The sequence below is a fragment of the Spermophilus citellus genome (genome assembly GCF_964194105.1).
Source record: "Spermophilus citellus genome assembly, chromosome: 1".
Taxonomy (NCBI): domain Eukaryota; kingdom Metazoa; phylum Chordata; class Mammalia; order Rodentia; family Sciuridae; genus Spermophilus; species Spermophilus citellus.
This window is the reverse complement of record NC_138182.1, coordinates 176400820-176420779: the sequence shown is the minus strand read 5'-3', so window position 1 is coordinate 176420779 and position 19960 is coordinate 176400820. Positions and strand designations below refer to the sequence as shown.

Below are 19960 nucleotides of genomic sequence, written 5' to 3'. Positions count from 1 at the left end.
AGGGGTACTGCAAAGGGAGCTTAGGGCAGATAGTTCTTGTAGTTGTCCTTACATCCCAAACACCCTGCAGATGTACAAATTATTCTGTGTACATACATTTCTCTTCTTCCTCCTTGAATCCATAACATTAACGGTGGCGAAAAATTAATGTTTCATAAAGCTAATAAAGGGAGGAGAGTTGATGACTACTACTTCTACATCTTGCACACACTTTAAAATTACACTGATCATACAAATTCCTATGTTTCTGGATGTACTTTACTACTCCAAGAGACAGAACTCTTTGAGGGGAAGGCCCATTCTTATTATCTCTATATCTTCTATACAGAAACAGAAAGCCTGGACATTACTGTCATTTTATTAACTGTTAAACGTACGTGGGGCTGGGGGTACAGCTCAGTGACAGCGCATGCATTCTGACACCCTAGGTTTGATTCTCAGCACCAAAAAAAAAAGGAAAAAAGAACCCTCCACACACACCTTCCTAGAAAGCTCCCTCCAGGGTTTATCCCAACAGTCCTAGTTTTCTGCTTTTTTCATCCCATGTAAAATACCATGTCTTTTTCAAGGAAAAAAAAGTAACTGATACTTATATATTCTCTGTTAGTCACATTCTGAAATATCCTCCCTAACAACTCACCCTACCAATTTCCAAGAATGGATGAATCATAAAAAATTCTTAAGATTACACTCAAACTGGACATGGTGTAATATCAACTAGTAGGAAAGCTGAAACAGGAGGATTATAAATTTGAGGTCAGTCTTGGCAATTTAGCAAGATTCTATATCAAAATTAAAAATATAAAGGGCTGAGGATGAAGCCCAGTAGTTAAGAATGCACCCCTAAGTTAAATCCTGTGTACCACACACAAACACAAGACTACACCCAAGTCTCCATCAGATTAATAATCTTGAATCAATGAGTTTTATGTCCACAAGATTAAGAACACATGGAGGTCATGCAGTGAGTTAATATTTTGAACATAATCTTTTAGGTTTCTAACTCTATTGCTTCTCATCACCGAATAAAGTGTGGACAGCCCAAATGTAGTTATCAGCAGATAACTGGTCAGAGTGCAGAAACCTGCAGAATTGACATCCTGAAACATACACATACTAATTTGCTGAAGCTATTACATGCAGAGATATCTGACAGTGTCATGAAACAAAAAGCAATTTAAATAGGGATCCAAAGTCATTAGAAGTTATCACTGAAGGTGTTAGAATACATTTTTCTTTGACAATATTTTCTTTGACTATATTTCCTGACTGGCTTTGTTCAGTGTTATTGACCTGCCCGACTAAACTATTTCTACCTCCAGAGAAAAAATTTCTAGTGTTTTCATTTAAATTCAGTGTGAATCTTAATGCTACAAATATGTGCACTCCTGAATAAGTCATGAAGTATTCCCATTTCCTTTAAATATTCTACACAAGAAAAAAAAAAAAAAAACACCACAAACAGCTTTATAAAACTATATCCTAAGAATTCCCTCCCTTAGCAAAGTTAGCTTTCATTTCAAATAAGCTTGAATTACACTAGTCACATTAAGCAGGCAGTTCTAATTAAATATTTGATCATTAAAGAAATAAGCAGCTAGAAAATATATATTTACATTCCTGTTAACATTCTCCAGTAATGACTAAAGAGTAAGATATGGCTTTAGTGATATACTATGGTGTACTTTCCCAATAAGACCTAGCACCATTAACTGTCTGGGACACATAGCTATCCTTTGCAGAGTCCTGTTAGACTAACACAGATGCAATAGGTTACTCCATCACTTTCTAAATTTCTCCTACCATCTCTTACCACCATCAGTACCATGTACCTTACTGCTCTGACCATATTGGTTGTTCAATCTACAGTTTGACATTGACATTAACCTTGGCTTCTCTACTTAAGTAATTGTCTGTGGAACTCAGGGTCTAAACTTTGCCCTCTGTACTACCCCTTCTGTTGGAAAAACTCAGTCTCACTTTCTTTATGTTCTTCATTTGTTTAGGTGTACCTCAGACTGGTCCTACCTCTAAGAAAGTAGAAGTTAGAAAATGCACCCAGTTACAGAACTGCTAGAAATGTTCAATGAACCTCTTCGGGAAATACATAATTACTATATAAAATAAGTGTAGAGAACAGTTTTCCCAGTCATACCACATACATAATAATAAGATGAAAATCATTTAAGACCTAGTAAGTTATGACAACAATAACTACTTGAAAATTAATTAAGAAGCATATCATTACCATAAACTCTTAAAAAAAGATCAGTTAAACAGAGAATAAAAAGAAATCAATCACAAAACTTGTAGGAACTAATATGTAGAACAATTAGAAGCTCAATACAAAATAGTTTAAAATTAGGTACTGGCAAATTATCACCGTTCTATTAACATTTTCTTGGTCCTACTGTGTAACACCTGACACAAATGCTTAGCTGAATGAAATTTCTAGTTGGGGGGGGGGGGGGGGTTGGGTTGTGGCTCAGTGGTAGAGTGCTTGCCTAGCACGTGCAAGGCCCTGGGTTCAATCCTCAGCACCATATAAAAATAAATAAATAAGGGTATGTGTCCAACTACAACTAAAAATAAAAATAAAATAAAATAGAAATCTTTTTTTAAAAAGAAATTTCTAGTTTGACCAGTAGCACAACCACAAAAGAATGAGCGCTTAATCACTCACAATGTAGTTGTAGGCAAAGAATCTGTGTTCACTTTTAGGACAGGACCTATAGACATGCTTCAGTTTGGTTTGCTTATTTTAAAAGAGTCATAAATTTCATTTTTCCTCAGGTACTTTTGTCCTTGTTCTTTGATTTCCATATACAAAAATGTATGTGTGGGCTGGGTTGTATGGCGCTAGGTTCAATTCTCAGCACCACATATACATAAAATAAATAAAGTCCCATTGACAGCTAAAAAAAAATTTAAAAACAATGTATGCGCAAAAAGTCATATTAAAAAATTAAAGACCTGGGGATATAGCTCAGATGGTAGAGTGTTTGCCTCACATGCACAAGGCCCTGGGTTCAATCACCAGCAACACACACACACACACACACACACACACACACACAAACTAAAGACCTAAATTATAAATGGTCCCTTTTTTGGCAGATTACATGCCTAGAATAAAGTATAAAGCTAGCTTCTAGATATTAAATGTGCATGAAATTTCCTAGAGATTTTTATGGTACCACATATGCAAAAGAGTAGACAAGGTCAAGAATCTGTGTTCATCAAATGCTTGCTAAGTGAAAAAAACTTACTGATATATATGTTCTCCTGAAAAAAAAATTCATTCAAGACATAATGACTGATGGACCTAAGACTATAAACTTTCAAGTTACACAGTTGAAAAAATAAACTGGACAAGAGCCATTCCTTTTTCCAAAGATAAAAAACAGAAATACAATTACTTGAGATTTTTACTCCTGCCTTAATATGTCAGACAAACCAATAATATGAAAAACCAGAAAACAAACAACTCTCAAGTTAGTTTTGAATTCCACTAAATCCTCTCTGGCTACTTACATCACTTTCTAGCATTTAAGAAACTATTACATGCTGGGGCGGTAGCTCAGTGGCAGAGCACTTGCCTAGCATGTGAGGCACTCACTGGATTCGATCCTCAGTACCACATAAAAAAATAAATAAAATAAAGGCACACTGTCCATCTACAACTACAAAATTTATTTTTAAAAAAGAAACTATTACAGATTGTCATTTTACATAAAAGAGAATCAACAAATGTACAGATTGAGAATTTTCTGAGGTATATACTGTAATCTCCTGAATGGAAATGAGGTTACTAGAGAAGATGAAAGAGAAACAGATGCCAAGCCAACGATGGGCTTTCTCTGCCTGTGTTTAGCTACCTTTCTTTTTTAAAAAAATATTTTTTAGTTGTTGATGGACCTTTATTTTATTTATTTGTATGCAGTGCTGAGAATGGAACTCATTGCCTCATGCATGCTAGGAAAGCGTGCTACTTACTGAGCCACAACCAGCCCCCTAGCTACCTTTCTTAACTTGGCATTCACTCCTTAATTTTTTTTTTCCATTCCTTACTTTTTGCTTTAGGACCATTCTAGTTTGGAAAAAGAAATTCTAGGGGATGAAAAGGAAATACAATTCAGTTTTTCATTTTCAGACAATAACATAATAGCTACCATTCTATACAAAATTATTCCTAATCTCCACAAAACAAGGATTTTTAAATTCCTCAAACAGATATGCTCTACATAAAGCCAGGCCAATTAGGCACAGCTGTCTGAGCTCTGTTCATGTTTTATATTACCATAAGGTTCTCTAGAACAGCTGTCTGGTGGCAGCTGAACACCACTCAACACAAGTACATTTATTCAAGTGACTATCAAATCTGTTTCTGGTGATCTCTTCATACCCATAGCTCAGAATCTATGTGCTCTTTATTATCTAGTCATGGTCCAAACTTTTCGAAGAAAAATAAACCTTGAGTTTAAAATAAAGGTTATTAATATGCCTACAGAAAAATCTTCTGTCCTAAAACTAAATAATTTTATTTCATAATAGGCTCAAAGTGCCTATTAAATATGCATTTGTTCCAACATTACCTGATCAGTTTCAATAGTATCCAATTACCATCCCTTCCAAAGGGAAAGGGGATTTGATCTACAACATTTCTCATGAAAGACAATTAATGAACTTCTCTGTTATTAAAACAAATGTAATACACAAAAATTCCAAATAATCTTGTGATTACAATTCTTATTAACAAAGATTGCTAAGAGGCTTTTGCACAAACTCCAAAGCTATTGCTAGTAGTTGATCAGTCAACAAAATTAACCAACAACCCTATCAGAATCAGGAAAACCTTAACTGAAACCAGATTAAAATTAGGAAAACTACTAAAAGAGACTGAAAGTAGACCACAGAACCTTTTCTTTGAAAACAAGAAATTCACTCTAATATAAACAGGCACGAGAATTGGGGAATAGACACTTTAAGTACTAATACGAATGACTTATTCATTTAAAAACAACCACTACCAATATTTGGTCACCGGTATACCTACTATGTGCAGGCACTGACCTAGAAGCTTAGATACCAGCAGTTAACAAAATATACGAAATTTCTGCCCTTATGGAACTTCTTGTGAGAAAGGTCACAAAATGTTATTCACCACATCAATAGACTTAAAATTAAGAACCATATGATCATCTTGATAGATGCAGAAAAAGCATTTGACAAAGTACAGCATCCCTTTATGTTCAAAACTCTAGAAAAACTAGGGATAAGAGGAACATACCTCAACATTGTAAAAGCAATCTATGCTAAGCCTCAGGCTAGCAACATTCTGAATGGAGGAAAATTGAAGGCATTCCCTCTAAAATCTGGAACAAGACAGGGATGCCCTCTCTCACCACTTCTGTTCAACACAGTTCTCGAAACACTGGCCAGAGCAATTAGACGAAAGAAATTAAAGACATAAAAATAGGAAAAGAAGAACTTAAATTATCACTATTTGCAGATGACATGATTCTATACCTAGCAGACCCAAAAGGGTCTACAAAGAAACTATTAGAGCTAATAAATGAATTTAGCAAAGTGGCAGGATATAAAATCAACACGCATAAATCAAAGGCATTCCTGTATATCAGCAACAAATCCTCTGAAATGGAAATGAGGAAAAACACTCCATTCACAATATCCTCAAAAAAAAAATAAAATAAAATCAACCTAACAAAAGAGGTGAAAGACTTACACAATGAAAACTACAGAACCCTAAAGAGAGAAATTGAAGAAGATCTTAGAAGATGGAAAAATATACCCTGTTCATGGATAGGCAGAACTAACATCATCAAAATGGCGATATTACCAAAAGTTCTCTATAGGTTGAATGCAATGCCAATCAAAATCCCAACGGCATTTCTGGTAGAAATAGAGAAAGCAATCATGAAATTCATATGGAAAAATAAAAGACCCAGAATAGCAAAAACAATGCTAAGCAGGAAGTGTGAATCAGGCGGTATAGCGATACCAGACTTCAAACTATACTACAGAGCAATAGTAACAAAAACAGCATGGTACTGGTACCAAAACAGGCAGGTGGACCAATGGTACAGAATAGAGGACACAGAAACCAATCCACAAAACTACAATGATCTTATATTTGATAAAGGGGCTAAAAGCATGCAATGGAGGAAGGATAGCATCTTCAACAAATGGTGCTGGGAAAACTGGAAATCCATATGCATCAAAATGAAACTGAATCCCTTTCTCTCGCCATGCACAAAAGTTAACTCAAAATGGATCAAGGAGCTTGATATCAAATCAGAGACACAGCGTCTGATAGAAGAAAAAGTTGGCTACGATCTACATACTGTGGGGTCGGGCTCCAAATTCCTCAATAGGACACCCATAGCACAAGAGTTAATAACTAGAATCAACAAATGGGACTTACTCAAACTAAAAAGTTTTTTCTCAGCAAAAGAAACAATAAGAGAGGTAGATAGGGAGCCTACATCCTGGGAACAAATCTTTACTCCTCACACTTCAGATAGAGCCCTAATATCCAGAGTATACAAAGAACTCAAAAAATTAGACAATAAGAAAACAAATAACCCAATCAACAAATGGGCCAAGGACCTGAACAGACACTTCTCAGAGGAGGACATACAGTCAATCAACAAGTACATGAAAAAAAGCTCATCATCTCTAGCAGTTAGAGAAATGCAAATCAAAACCACCCTAAGATACCATCTCACTCCAGTAAGATTGGCAGCCATTTTGAAGTCAAACAACAACAAGTGCTGGCGAGGATGTGGGGAAAAGGGTACTCTTATACATTGCTGGTGGGACTGCAAATTGGTGCGGCCAATTTGGAAAGCTGTATGGAGATTCCTGGGAAAGCTGGGAATAGATCCACCATTTGACCCAGCTATTGCTCTTCTCGGACTATTCCCTAAAGACCTAAAAAGAGCATGCTACAGGGACACTGCTACATCGATGTTCATAGCAGCACAATTCACTATAACAAGACTGTGGAACCAACCTAGATGCCCTTCAATAGATGAATGGATAAAAAAAAATGTGGCATTTATACATAATGGAGCATTACTCTGCATTAAAAAATGACAAAATCATAGAATTTGGAGGGAAATGGATGGCATTAGAGCAGATTATGCTAAGTGAAGCCAGCCAATCCCTAAAAAACAAATGCCAAATGTCTTCTTTATAAGGAGAGTAACTAAGAACAGAGTAAGGACTAAGAGCATGAAAAGAAGATTAACATTAAACAGGGATGAGAGGTGGGAGGGAAAGCGAGAGAGAAGGGAAATTGCATGGAAATGGAAGGAGACCCTCAGGGTTACACAAAATTACATACAAGAGGAAGTGAGGGGAAAAGGAAAAATAATACAAGGGGGAGAAATGAATTACAGTAGAGGGGGGTAGAGAGAGAAGAGGGGAGGGGAGGGGAGGGGAGGGGAGGGGGGATAGTAGAGGATAGGAAAGGCAGCAGAATACAACAGACACTAGTATGGCAATATGTAAATCAATGGAAGTGTAACTGATGTGATTCTGCAATCTGTATACGGGGTAAAATGGGAGTTCATAACCCACTTGAATCAAAGTGGGAAATATGATATGTCAAGAACTATGTAATGTTTTGAACAACCAACAATAAAAAAAAAGAATACAAATAACAATAAAAAAAATAAAAAATAATAAAATGACAGTAAAATTTGGAAGGGAAAATTTAGAACATATACTAGAAGAGAAAAAAAATTTAAGGTAAGGAGACCAAAAGATCAATAAGGCCCACCATTTGAATGATAAGCAGCTCAGAATATAATAAAAATAGGAGAAAATATCAATAAAGTAATTCAAGAAAATTCTTAAGCACTGAAGAACAAGAATTTCCACATCAAAAAAATTCAGCCAAATAACCAAAGCAATGTATGAAAAAAGATCTACAACAAGAATACCCTTGTGAAATTTAAAACTACACCAAAAGATCCTGTAAGGTTTAAAATTTTTCACTTATTACCACTTCTACAGTAACAAAACCTAAAAAACTATACAACATGACTTCAAAAATCCTAAGAAAGTATCCTTCACAACCTAGAATTCTACACCCAAATTATTAATACTTTTGTAAGGCAAATAGACTGGAGAGGAAGACAAGATTTCAAAAATTATTTCATTAATAAACTAAAACTAATAGGATACTTAATGACCAATATTTTAACAAATGGCATAAAAAGTCCATATTATAAAACACTGAGTTAAGTGGAATAAAAAAAATGCTATTTTCATAGGTGATTGAAAGTAAGAAACACTAGTCATATTTCAGAGTTCTGTTAGGGATTATGTTAATGTTGTGTATTTCTGCATATATTAAAAAATAACAGAGTTGCTGGGCACAGTGGCACATACCTGTAATCCATCCCAGTGGCTCAGTAGACTGAGGTAGAAGGATCACAAGTTCAAAGCCAACCTCCTTTCCTTCACTGGCAACATTCTTGAACAAGATCTCTTTCCTCTCATTCTCCCTCAATTATGGTGGTGGTTTTGCTCTTCTCAGTCAATAATCATCACCCAGGCATAGACCATGGGTATTTTTTAGGTCATAGCAAACTAAAAAACTAAAAACTCCTCATTCTCCCACTCAACTCTTCCTACTGCTCTATTACTTAGCATGATCCCATCCAACCCCATTGTGGGTTTTCCTTCTTCTATCTAGCCCCCATGTTTTCCATGTCTGCAAGTACTCCAAATTGCCAGCTGACACCTCCACCCTAAAATCCAACAAACACCACTAACTCACTAATCTTGAGTAGATTCCTCCAAACCTGGGGCAACACTGTCTACCCAGGTACTGCACTATAGTACCACAATACTGTAGGGTCAGGTTTCTGCCCCCACCCCATGATAAACAACCTGATAATGGAACCTGAGTGCCCCATCTCTGTAGACCCAGCATCTGGTTCAAGGTCTGGCAAATGGGTTGAAGAAAAAAATAAAAGAACATTTCTGTCATGAGTATTAAAGATTTATAGAGAGGTTTTAATTTCTTTTTAATTAAGGCATGGCATAAAATGGGAAAGGAGATTTTTTTTAAGAAGAGATAAAAGAAGTCTCTTTTAGTTATTCATCTTCACTTGTTCCTTACTAGCAAATGACTCCCTCAGTATTTCAAATACCATTTCAATTACTGCACCCTCCTGACAAATCCAAAATTACCTCTCTGAAGAGTATGGACTAACAATGTGAAAAACAGACATTTAATACCATTTTCAAAAGTAGTACCCAAAGGGACCTGAAAACCAAATGTCCTCCCTCCATGTCCCAAACACAGGTTTCAGTGTTCTGTGAGACTGCTTCATGTCAGTAAACCGGAATCTGGCCTGCAGAACCATACTGCCATAAGGATTAAATGAGTCCATATATGTAAAAACTCTATCACAATGTTAAAGACACAGCTAGGATTCAGATTGTTCTACCATTCATTTATCTGCTAAGTAGTCTCAGACAAAAAAAAACCTCTCTGAGCTTCATTTCCTCATCCAGAGTAAGGTTATCAGAAGGCTTAAAAGATATTATCTGTAAAGCCTCTAGTATACTGCAGCAAACAGAACAGGCAAGAAATAAATGTCAGCTTTTCTTTGGAAGGTGTGGGAGAAGGTAGGGTGGAACTGAACTCAGGGACTCTCACATGGAAGGCAAGTGCTCTACCACTGACCAACACTCCTAACCCCAAATGTCCGCTCTTTTTCCCTCCTGCATCTTGCACAAGTCTTTTAATCTGTTTAGGCCACTCTTTCTGTATCTATAAAATCAATTGATTAGATCAGATGATCTAAAACCCCTATTTGCAATTCTATGATCAATAAAAATGAAATAAGTGCAAAAATTTTAAAGACCAACTAAGCATATTATTTAAGGAAAGCCTTGCTTATTACCCAGGTCTAAATCAAAACTATCAGCAGAAACCTAAGATTATGATCCAAGTGTAGAATCTTCTCTTTTATATTATGATCCAAGTGTAGAATCTTCTCTTTTATATTAGCAATGTAAATATAACAATTTAAATGGTCAATTTTAAAAAAAAAACCTATAGAAAAATATTAAACTATTCCAAACAGGACAAGGATATTCACCCATTCCTGATGGCATCAAAAATCGATAAAAGTGGCCAGGCACAGTGGCACATGCCCGTAATCCCAGTAGCTGAGTAGACTGAGGCTAGAGAATCATAACCAGCCTCAGCAACTTAGTGAGGCCCTAAGCAACTTAGCAAGACCCTGTCTCAAAATAAACAATGGGGGGCTGGAGATGTGGCTCAAGCGGTAGTGCGCTCGCCTGGCATGCGTGCGGCCCGGGTTCGATCCTCAGCACCACATACAAACAAAGATGTTGTGTCCGCCAAAACCTAAAAAATAAATATTAAAAATTCTCTTAAAAAAATAAAAAATAAATAAACGAATGGAATAAAGGTATTGTGTCCAACTACAACTAAATAAATACATACATACATAAGATTTAAAAATAAATAAATAAATAAATAAACAATGGGCTGGGGATGTAGCTTCAGTGGTTAAGCACCCCTGGGCTAAATCCCCAGTACCAAAATAAAAAAAGGTAAAAGTGCAATGCCTTTATCCAGTGGATAATATTTAACTAACAAATTAGATAACGTTTAACCAGAATTAATCAGGGGACAAAAACCTGGTATTATCAGTAAGAAGGCCCCTAAATAACCATGTGGATTCAGAGAAATTGGTTAGATTGAGTCACTGTGAAGCTTATTTCCTTGATCAGAGCAAATTAAGTGGCCAATACAAGGTATCCTGTTACATCTTTAAAATGTGTTAAATGATATTCGACACAAGTATTGACAAGATGTCCACAAAATGTTGCATGAAAAAAGAACGTCTATAAATATTTATCATTAACCCATTTTTGTTAATAACATGGGTATGAACCTTCAAACTCTTTATTTTGGGGAGATGGAATTAAGTGATTTTTATTTTCTTCTTATTGTTTATCTGTGTTTTCTCATTTTCTATTTTTGTATCAACAAGTTATTTTTTTGAAATTCCAAAATACAACTACCAAAGTACAATCTCCTTATCACAGATGTGCACTGAAAAGGAAGGTTAAAACTTTGTTTAGAATTCTTGAATTCTAGAAATAACTAGGGGACTCAGACAAGGTTCCCTCACACAGTTGACACCTGAGGCTCCTTCTCTCTGTGTGTACACGATACGACCAAACTGATGGTGTAAGTCTAAGGATTTCCGATGCAGGTCTATCTGAGGTAACATAATCTGGGCAATAAAGAATAAACATAAGCAGTACTGTTCAAGAAAAAGAAAGACTTGGCAGCATATTTTTACAGTGCTTTATCTTTCATTCTGTGTGTTTACTTCCTTGAAACTGAGTATACTAAAAGATTACCTTGTCTTACCCCCTAAGTTAAATACACAATTTCAAAAGCTATCTTGCTGTACCAAACATCCTTTGAAAGCACAGAAAGGAAATGTCATGACAGTTTAATTACTTAAGACCTATTACCAAGACTTTAACACCAATTCTATGGGTTTGATCCTGCTGTAGTTTGAATCATGAATGTTCTTCAAAAGCCCATGTGTTAAATGTTTGGTCCCCAGGGGAGCTTTACTGGAGGTAGTAAACTTACAAGGAGATAGGGCCTAGTGGGAGATACTTAGGTCACTGGGGAGTATGTCCCCAAAAGAGATTGCGGGACCCTGTTTTCTTCCTATTCCTTCTCTTCACTACCTGAGCATTAAGTGAGTGATTTTTGTTTTGTTTTGTTTGGGGTTGGGGAGCGTACTGGGACTGAACACAGGGACACTGGACCACTAAGCCACATCCCCAGCCCTACTTTGTATTTTATATAGAGACAGGGTCCCATCAAGTTGCTTAGCACCTCCCTTTTGCTGAGGCTGGCTGTGAACTGTCTCCTGACCTGCTGGGATTACAGGCAAGCACCACTGCCCAGCTGTGAGTGGTTTTTATTCCATTACATACTTCCATCTTGATGAGCAAACCTGCCACTGGCTCAAAACAATGGAGCCAATCTTTCACATACTGGAACCTTCAAAATTGTGTGCCAAAATAAAAATTTCTCCTTGTAAGTTAACTAATTCGGATAGTCTGTTATAGCATCATAAAGCTGTTTTCCTGAAAATTAAAGTATTATTTAATATGAAGTTTTGTGGCTTTTTATATTAAGACCAAAATGTGTTGTTATCAACTTCATACAACCAGGGCAAAACGGTACATCAAAAAAAAAAAAAAACAAAAAAGAGGCGGGGATGTAACTCAGTGGGAGAGTGCATTCCTAGAGTGCGCATGGCCCTGGGCTGAATCTCTAACACTGTCAACAACAACAAAAAAAAGAACAGGAAAGAAAAAACAAAGAAAAAATAGTAATGTGATATCTAAAAACACAGTAATATATGAAACGAAAGTTTTTAATTTGTGTAATCATCCTATGTACAAAAAAAATCTCAAAATCGATTAATATATTATTTTAGCTCTGAACACCAAAAAATATGAATGTTAAAAACAACCCTACTGTTATTATTTAACTTCTGGGCATTTCCTAAATTTCATTCATTCATGACATAAATGTGTAAAAAGCCAACAGAGAAAATGTAAGTCCAAATACATAGCAAGCCACAACCCCCATCCCTATTAAAAAAGTAATAAAAAAATTCATTATTTACATGCCTGAATGCTTCATGATTTCCTCAAATAGCTAATTTGGATAAAAATTCCCCCATTACTAGGAGAGGAGCATATGACAGGTTAGAAAAAAGGTTTAACTGTTACTGAGATTTAGAAAACTATTACTTAGCCCTTATCCCAATTATATAGGTAAGGAAACAAAGGCTCAAAGATTTAAAAGCAAGCCAGATCAGTAGTGTGCACTTAAATCCCACCTAATGACAGAAAAACAGAGAAAGAGAAGACAGACAGCTGAACACAGTGGCACATGCCTATAATCCCAGCAGCTTGGGATACTGAGGCAAGTTCAAGGCCAACCTGGGCAATTTATCAAGACCCTGTCTCAAAATAAAAACTAAAAAGTACTAGGATGTAGTTCAGTGCTAAAGCAATACTGGGTTCAATTCCCAGGACCACCAAAAAAAAAAAAAATCCACCTAAATAGTAATTACACTTAATTATAAATATTAGGTCCAAATTAAAAACTATATATAGAAAATTATTTTTAAACAAACTCAAGAGCTGAAAGGACTCAAACCAACAGTAAATTGAGTCTTCCTTTCCATCTTGCCAATTACACTTCCCTTATTGTGCAAAAGTAACAAGATGATTTGTTACTACACTGGCATTTGTCTTCCCTCAAGACCCAAATAAAAAGTAAGTAAAATATACAATGTGGAATAAACCCATAGCAACAAAATAAATGGGAAAGGGATTATTAGCAGACATTAACAAATTTCTAGAAGATGAAATGTAAATAAAAGCACACATCGAGATCCCACTCACATGCGGAATATAAAAAGGTTTAGTAAAATAATGGTTATCAGATACTGAGAAGAGTTACGGAGGGAGGGATAGAAAAAGACTGATCAATGGGCACTAAATTACATTAGATAGTAAGTATTAAGTTCTTGTATGCTAATGCACACCAATCTAGTAGAGTGATTAAAGATAACTGCATACCCTATCTCAAATATTTCTGCCATAAAGAAATTATAAACATTTGAGAAAACAAGTGTTTAATATTAAACATTATGCAGTTTATACATGAATTGAAATATCACATGGTCCTTCATTTCTTTATTTTTATTTGTTTGTTTGTTTGTTTGTTTATTTATTTATTTATTTGTGTGTATGGTGCTGGGGATTGAACCCATGGCCTTGTGCATGTAAGACACTCTACCAACTGAGTTATATATGCCCAGCCCTCCTTGTTTTATTTTTGTTGTTATGTTATCCATTAAAAATAAATTATTTTTTTAAGTACACAGATGCACACAGTGTGCTATAAGGAAACTGAAGCAGGATTGAAATTGAGATGGGTATTTACTGAAAAACAGCTTTGCACTTGGCCTTTCTCACCATCCTTTTTATGTGCTAACAAGTTGGCTAACAGCACACTCCAAATATAAAGAGATCCTCATTTATTCTCCCATTTAGAAGACAGCAAGATAACGGAATAATAGTAGCAGTAACACATAATCATTACCTAGCCTATGATCATAAAACAAAGATCAGTAGCAAGAAAAAAACAAATGTAACATAAAGCACAAATGACCAGAAAATAAAAACAGAGATAGTCCAATTAACAGAAGTTTGTTATTTTTGTTTCTTAGTATTGGGTACTGAACAGGGATGTTCTATCACTGGACTATATTCCTAGCACTTTTTGGTTTTTGTTTTATTTATTTTTTCTTGATTATATGGAATATATGTTGACATATTTAGTACATGTATATTAAAAAAATATATCCTGAATCAACAGAACATTTAGAATTTCCTCCCAAAAGTTTACCAGATCAGCTATTCTAAACATTTTTGCAGAATCACTGAAGGTAGTTAGCATCATTCCTCTTCAAGACTGTATTTTGGGGCTGGGGATGTGGCTCAAGCGGTAGGGCGCTCGCCTGGTATGCGTGCGGCCCGGGTTCGATCCTCAGCACCACATACAAAGATGTTGTGTCCGCCGAACTAAAAAATAAATATTAAAAAAAATTCTCTCTCTCTCTCTCCTCTCTCACTCTCTTCAAAAAAAAAAAAAAAAAAAAAAAGACTGTATTTTGACAGCACTACAATTGCATAAAGTAATGTAATACTTTCTTTATTTTATTTGAGGATCTCCCTAAATTGTCCAGGCTGCTCTTGAACTTTTGATACTCCGGCTTCAGTCTCCTGAGTTACTGGGATTACAGGTAAAAAAGGAGTTTAAAGAGAAAACACTAAATATTATCTTCAGCTTAACGACACTGGATACTTAAAAACATAAGCACGAAGATTAAAAAGGAAAATATCTGTAAAAAAAAAAAAAAAAGAATTCTGTGAAACTAAAAGTATGATTTCTGCTTTTAAAATGTCCCTACTCGGGGCTGGGGATGTGGCTCAAGCTATAGCGCGATAGCCTGGCATGCATGCGGCCCGGGTTCGATCCTAAGCACCATATACAAATAAAGATGTTGTGTCCGCTGAAAACTAAAAATAAATATTAAAAAAAAAAAATGTCCCTACTGAGCTGGCAAGTGGACAAATATAAAAGAAAAATAGAGGAAAAAACAAGACACTGGGTTCAATAAGAGCACAGAAAAAGATATGGAAAAAAGCAGAGCTAAATTTAAAAGAAAACAAGATAAATACAAACACACAGGCCTTAAAATTAAGGACCCATTTTTAATAGCCAAGATGCATGATAGAATATAAGCCTAGATATTGTTTAATCATCCTATGTACAAAAAACATCTCAAAACTGATTAACATTTATTATTTTAGCTCTGAACACCAAAGAATATGAATGTTAAAACAACCCTACAGTTATTATTTAGCCTGCAGCCATTTCCTAAATGCCCATCAGCATGCAAAAAAAAAAACTAAAATAAAGAAAAATTCTTAAAAAACTTTCAGGAAGTGGGAAAAGGCAACTACAAGCAAAACTACTAATTAGCACTGGATGCTACAAGACAATGAAACAGAAAATACCAAAATGATACATTCTGGTACTTTCCAAGCACTGAAGTAAAATGTTAAAGTAACATTCTATACCCAGCCCAACTATCAATCAAGCATGAACCAAGTTACTTTCAGACAAAAAGGACTCAGAAAGTTTTATTCCCTGCCATTCTTTCTGAATTAAGTTACTTCAGGATGTTGTCCAACAAAAAATAAAGAAAGAAATCAAGTAAAAGGAAAATATGTGACCCAGGATGACACTGACTTTAAATCATGTAAATTCCAAGATGTCAATGAATAAGATACCTCAGAACAGAACATGCAAGGAAAAAAAGTAGACTCATCTATTATGATTAGATTTCTTCAAAAAGTCTGCATGTATGCTGAAACAAAAAAAATTTTTACAAGAAATGACATGGTTCAAATAGCTATCTAAAATGTGGCATACTGTGAGTAATTTGTTTTATATAAGAGAATATTATGCCTGATCCTGACACCAGGAAAATACGCACAGTAGTACACCTAAGAAAGAGTTCTAGAACACTGCTTGGTAACTCAGAGATGATGATGATCATGATATGATGATGGTGATCTTAAGATGATATTGTTTAGTCAGGGTATTAAACCCAGGGGCAGTTTACCACTGAACTTCATCCCCAGTCCTTAATATTTTTTGAAATAGGGTCTCACTATATTGCTGAGGCTGGCCTTGAACTTGGGATCCTCTTGCCTCAGCCTCCTGAGTTGCTGGGATTACAGGCCAGTGCCACCACACCCAGCCCCCTCAGAGAGTATTTTCAATTGTCAACCTTTCACAGATCTTCCTTCACCTCACTATTCCTTCAACCCGCTTTTTTTCATTTCCCTAGCATGTTATTACTCTAGCATTATATACATTATATCGTTGTGTAGTCAACTTTTCCTCGATATGAACAAAATACCAGACAAAAACAATTCAAAGGTGGAAGTTTATTTTGGGCTCACGATTTCAGAGTTCCAAAGTCCACCAACTCCACTGCTCTGGGACAGAGATGAGGCAGAGCATCATGGCAGAAGTGCATGGTGAAGCTGCTACCCTTATGATGGCCAGGAAATAGAGTGGGAAGAGTCAGGGACAAAACAAATAATCCCCAAGGAATGCCCCAGTTGCTGACTTCCTCTAGCCACAACCCATCCATCTAAAATTACCACCCAATAATCCATTCATGTTATTAATCCATCAAATGGATAAATCCATTCATTAGATAACAACTATCATAATCTAATTATCTCATCTCTTGCAATAAGACAGCTTTTGAGGCACACACCATATCACATTGATTCTAATACACACATTCTTCTCACTTCTGAATCCTGTTGAAATCAGCATGTATTTTCTAATTCCTAACATTTACAACTATTGTCAGCCAGGTGGCAGCCTTGTCACTGTAAAAAATCTTCAATGGATATTTTACAGAAAGATTATAAAAGAACCAGCATCAAAATGCCTCAGATCAGACAAGACAATTTTGCTTACTGGATATCACTCCCTCTGCATTCGACAATGTAGGATATTTGCTAATTTTTAAAAATCTCTATCCTCCACATACAAAACAGTGCCTAGTACATGAGATCTGATCTGTGTCGCAATCTAACATCTCTGAAATTGGGATAGATGCAACAAAATGGATTCCACACAGTTGGCCCTGATTCTTTTTTTCATTTTTAGTGGCACATATTAATAATGGCAAGTCTTAAAATCAATGACATGTAAGATTTGAATAAATTCAGTATCAAAAAAAATTGGAGGAAGATGAAGAGCGAATTTGATCCTTCATTTCAAAAACTGATTCCAAGAGTTAGTTTTATTTATGTTTTGTTTTTGATTTACTAAGAATTATTTTTTTCTTTGAGTTAGGAACTAAATACCCAAAGATATAAAAATAAAAATATAAACTGCCTCCTCAAAGGGGGCAGTAAAAGCCAGCAGGCCCAGCTATTCAGAAGGCTGAGGCATGAGTATCAGAGCCCATGAGTTCAAGAGCCCAACCTTGGCAACACAATGACATGACATCCTAAACAGGGGAGTAGGGTTTCACTATGGTCAGTCTGCAGAATTTTATTTTTATCACAAACACAAAACTTTTTTATTTACTGTTTTAAAACACTTAATGAGAGACATAAAAAAATATATAGAAACTGAGACAGGAAAATTCAGAGAAACAAAGAAATTCAAGGATAAACAGTCAAAAAGAAATTTCTCAACTGACAGTGAGGATGCAGAGACCATTACCTAGACTCAAATTTAGCAAATCTTTAAAGTGTGACATCAGCACTTGTTTCCTACTGATGACATTTTTTTTTGCTTATCAGAAAAATCAAGGAAAGCTAGGGACTGTGGAGCACGCCTGTAATCCAAGTGACTCCAGAGACTGAGGCAGGATGATAGCAAGTTGGGAGACCAACTTGCAAGTTCTCCTGGAGAACTTAACAAGACCCTACCTCAAAATAAAAAATAAAAAGGATGAGAGTGTGGTTCAGTAGCAAAGCGCCCCCGGGTTCAATTCCCAATTTGGAGGAAGGGGGGAATTTGAAGTCAGCAAAGGTGTGGTGAGTGTATCTGTGAAAACTCAGACCACCTTAGATGAAATAATTACAAGCTCTCCCTCACTGAAACAACATTTTTACACAGCACCCCTTCACCTGCCCTGGCCTACTGACAGCCACAGTGACAGTGGAGTACGGTAGGGAATCCTAGCATAGTCTCTAAGGGAAAAACCAACTACATCGTGAGGAGTCAAAACCTGGGGGGAAAGAACTGCTGCCTGGCCAGTGAGCGATCCGCCACTCGCGAAAGGTGGCCCGAGTGGCCGTGGAATACAAAAGCCCAGCTTAAAGAATCTCGAGTTCAAAAGCACCCAAGAGCCCAAAACTCTCCCCGCTGAAAGGCAGGACATCTTTCCCCTGACAAAGCTAACATGGGTAGTAAAACCAACTAGCCCAAGACTAGCAGTAGGCGGGCCAATCAGACCCCGCCCTGAATGTCCAAGGAAGGCACTGAGCGCTAGCAAAAATGTCACTGGGCCAAGACTGAGCGCGCCAAAGCAGGACCCACCCCTGGGAAACGCGGACGCTCCGGGCGGGTCCGGGTCCCTCCCCTTCCTCCTCCCGCGCACAGCTCATTCATTCTCGTAGCGGGCAGCAAGGGCTCCGTGGCCGGCTATCCCAGCCTTGCAAACCCACCAGACGCTTTGTCTGGCGCTGGCCGGAAACCGGGACGCGCACTCGAGCGCGCGCCCGTGCGCCAGCTCCCCCCACTGGGACTATGGGGGCCACCGTGCAGCATGAAGAGCAGTTTGGATCCCTGGGCCTTAGGTTCGGGGTTCGAAGCCGCGAGCTACTCATCGGCAGCCCCAGGCACTGACTTCGCCCGACCATGCTGGGTACCCACGTCCTGGAAGCAAGCATCACTGCTCCCCCATCACTATAACTCGAGCTTCCTCCACGACCCTGTCCCTCCATAAAACACAAGAATAGTTCTTTCCGGAGGCAGAAACCAGTCCCTTCCTAAGGGCGTGGGCACTTGGCCTCGGCTATCCCTACCCGGGGTGGACCCCGTAGGCGCAACCGCCCCTCCCAGCGCAACAAACGCGGCACCCAGCAAGCAAACACTCACTTGAGGAGCAGCTGGTCGTGCTCGGCCTTGAACTTGCCCAACTCAATCTGCAGCTTGGCGCGCTCTCGGGCCGTGTCGTCTAGCGCGCGTCGCGCGTCAGCCAGCTCGGTTTCGTATAGCGCCTTGAGTCCGGTGAGCTCGCGGCCGCGCACCTCCTCGCGCTCCGTCACCTGCAGCTGCAGCGCGCTGTTTTCTGTTTCCAGACTGCGCACCTTGTCGATGTACACGGCCAGTCGGTCATTGAGCTCGCGGAGCTCCTCCTTCTCCTGCAGCCGCGACAGCCGCGTGGGACTCAGCGGCGTGCTGGGGGCGCCGGCGCGGCTGCCACTCCGCGGCGGCACGGGGGTCGCGGTCGCCATGGCGAGCGGCGAGGAGAGCACAGCGATGAGGCAGCGGGCAGCACCGGCACAAGAAGAGGCTGCAAGGGCGAAGCCGGGACCGAAAGCCCAAATTGGCGAATCGGCGTGGGGAGGGAGAAGCACCTGGGATGGCGGCAGCGGGTTACAGCACAAAGGGCAAAGGAGAAGCGCTACGAATCAATCGATCGTAAAATGTCCTTTGTAAGAAAACACGCACACGCGGGAAGGAGGGAGGGGAGGCTGACCCGGAGACCGAACAGGTCCG

At 37.9% G+C, this 19960-nt stretch overlaps 1 protein-coding gene across 1 annotated transcript in view; it reads right to left on the bottom strand.

The window, feature by feature from the left end:
* LMNB1 (lamin B1) overlaps positions 1 to 19695 on the bottom strand; it is a gene marked incomplete at its 5' end in the record, with an annotated part of 55123 nt that extends 35428 nt beyond the window's left edge. Inside the window, one exon of the mRNA XM_081299083.1 lies at positions 19337 to 19695. Coding sequence (XP_081155209.1) covers positions 19337 to 19695 — 359 coding nt within the window. The remainder of the gene's footprint in view (positions 1 to 19336) is intronic.
* Between the last annotated feature and the right edge of the window lie 265 nt (positions 19696 to 19960).